This window comes from Vollenhovia emeryi, unplaced genomic scaffold, assembly GCF_000949405.1.
Source record: "Vollenhovia emeryi isolate VEMERY1.0 unplaced genomic scaffold, V.emery_V1.0 DF947335.1, whole genome shotgun sequence".
Classification (NCBI taxonomy): domain Eukaryota; kingdom Metazoa; phylum Arthropoda; class Insecta; order Hymenoptera; family Formicidae; genus Vollenhovia; species Vollenhovia emeryi.
Window position 1 is genome coordinate 1 of NW_011959031.1, and position 1,699 is coordinate 1,699.

The window sequence follows — 1,699 nt, forward strand, 5'->3', positions numbered from 1 at the left end:
TGATTATTTGACTATCAAGATCCAAGTCCGATCGACATTGGCTATTTCCTAATTCATTTGATTGGTAAATCTTTGCGGTCTTTCTTCTAATAAGGATTTCAAAGTATAAGCGTGAAATTTAGTTGTGAAATATCAATTTAATCTTCAAATAAAAATTACCCAGTATATTGTTTAGTTCATTAGGATATTGAGCCGTCACAAATTATAGTACATGTATTTTGGATTTTGCTTTAGACGGTTTAGGGAGAAGGAGTAGAAAGTCTAAAGGTGCATGAAAATAATCAACAACTGTAATTACGAGTTTTCCATGACATTCTTTATTTGCGTGATTATACCTTGAATGACTTTTTTATTTTTCGTTACACAAGGATGTCCGTTGACATCTGAGGCTAAGAGAACTGTTACAGCGTCCTCGCCGCCTTCCAAAAAGGATTTTTTTAAATGACTAAATGTTAAACCAGCTTTTGCCATTTTTGTTTTCATGCCTGCTGAAACGCCTTCTTTGATACAGTCAAACGAATTCTTATTTAACTTTGTTTTTGCGTTCTGCGCGTCTTCGATGAAGATCCCCTCGATAGATATACTCTCAGCGCGAAGCTCTTCATCGGTTATACCTACAACTCGAATAATATCTTCTAGCATTTTTACATCGACAGCCCCATTATGAGCGCCGGCAGAAGCGTTATCTCCGATAAATTCTTCCGCTAAAGCTGATAAGCGGAAAGATTGCTTAGCTTTCACTCGTTCGGGAAGTTTTTTTCTTAGGACAGGCAGACTATCACAAAAGCCACAAGTAATTGCTCGAAATTCGACCATGAGACCAAGGCTCTGTAATTCTTTGAGCAGCATAGGAGTATCGAATCGCCGGCCATTGTGAGCCACAAGAATTGTTGGACCTGGTTTTATGAATTCTAAGAACCGCAGCATCGCAACTCTACGTGGTGTCGTGACTACTTTTTGACCGTGTAAATTTTGCTCGCCACTTTCGACTGTTAATCCTAACAAAACACAAAAAGTATCCATATATTAATTACTTAGTGACGGGTGCTCCATCCTACCAATAATTAGTATTATTCACGAGTAAACCGTACCAGTAACAATAGATGCTGCTCGAGAAATTTCGTGAGTTGGTAGTGTTACGTCAAAACCTCTTGGAAAATGGAGATATGGGAAATAGAGATTAACGGGAGCCGAAGGATAGGGCTTCCTGACAAGGAGGTATGGAATGACGTAACTAGCAATTTGATATCTCGCTAACACGCTCGGAGGCGCGTGGAAGCGAGCCGAACGCACTTTTCTAGGGCTCTGAAAAGGTCAATGTCCGCGAGGACACTATGACTCTTTCCAAGAGCGGTGCGATCGCAGGTCCTATTTCGGGTCAAGGAAATTAATCCCTATTACCCTGGGACGGACCTTGTGCACTCTCAAAGGGGAAACGAAGGGGGGGGGTGAGGTCTTTAGAAATAAATTAGAATTGAAGGAGATAAGATTAACATAATATATTTACGGTTTTTCTACAACTAGACATTAGATTAAAGTAAAAAGATAAATTTAAATAAACATTAGAATTATAAAAGTAAATACATTATCGGATAAAATATAATTAAATTAGATGATCGTTTTGAATATTGTGTGTGTGGTTGTTTGTACATATAGAGGTGTGATGGATTTATTGGTGGTCTGTAATGATAACGGAGGA

General features: G+C 38.6%; 1 protein-coding gene across 1 annotated transcript; it reads right to left on the minus strand.

Moving 5' to 3' along the window:
• Positions 1-335: 335 nt before the first annotated feature.
• On the minus strand, positions 336-998 carry LOC105558382 (the record flags this gene model as incomplete). Its single annotated transcript, XM_012006016.1, has 1 exon — positions 336-998. A coding segment is annotated over one exon (663 nt), but the record flags the coding sequence as incomplete, so codon positions are not given.
• Positions 999-1,699: the final 701 nt, after the last annotated feature.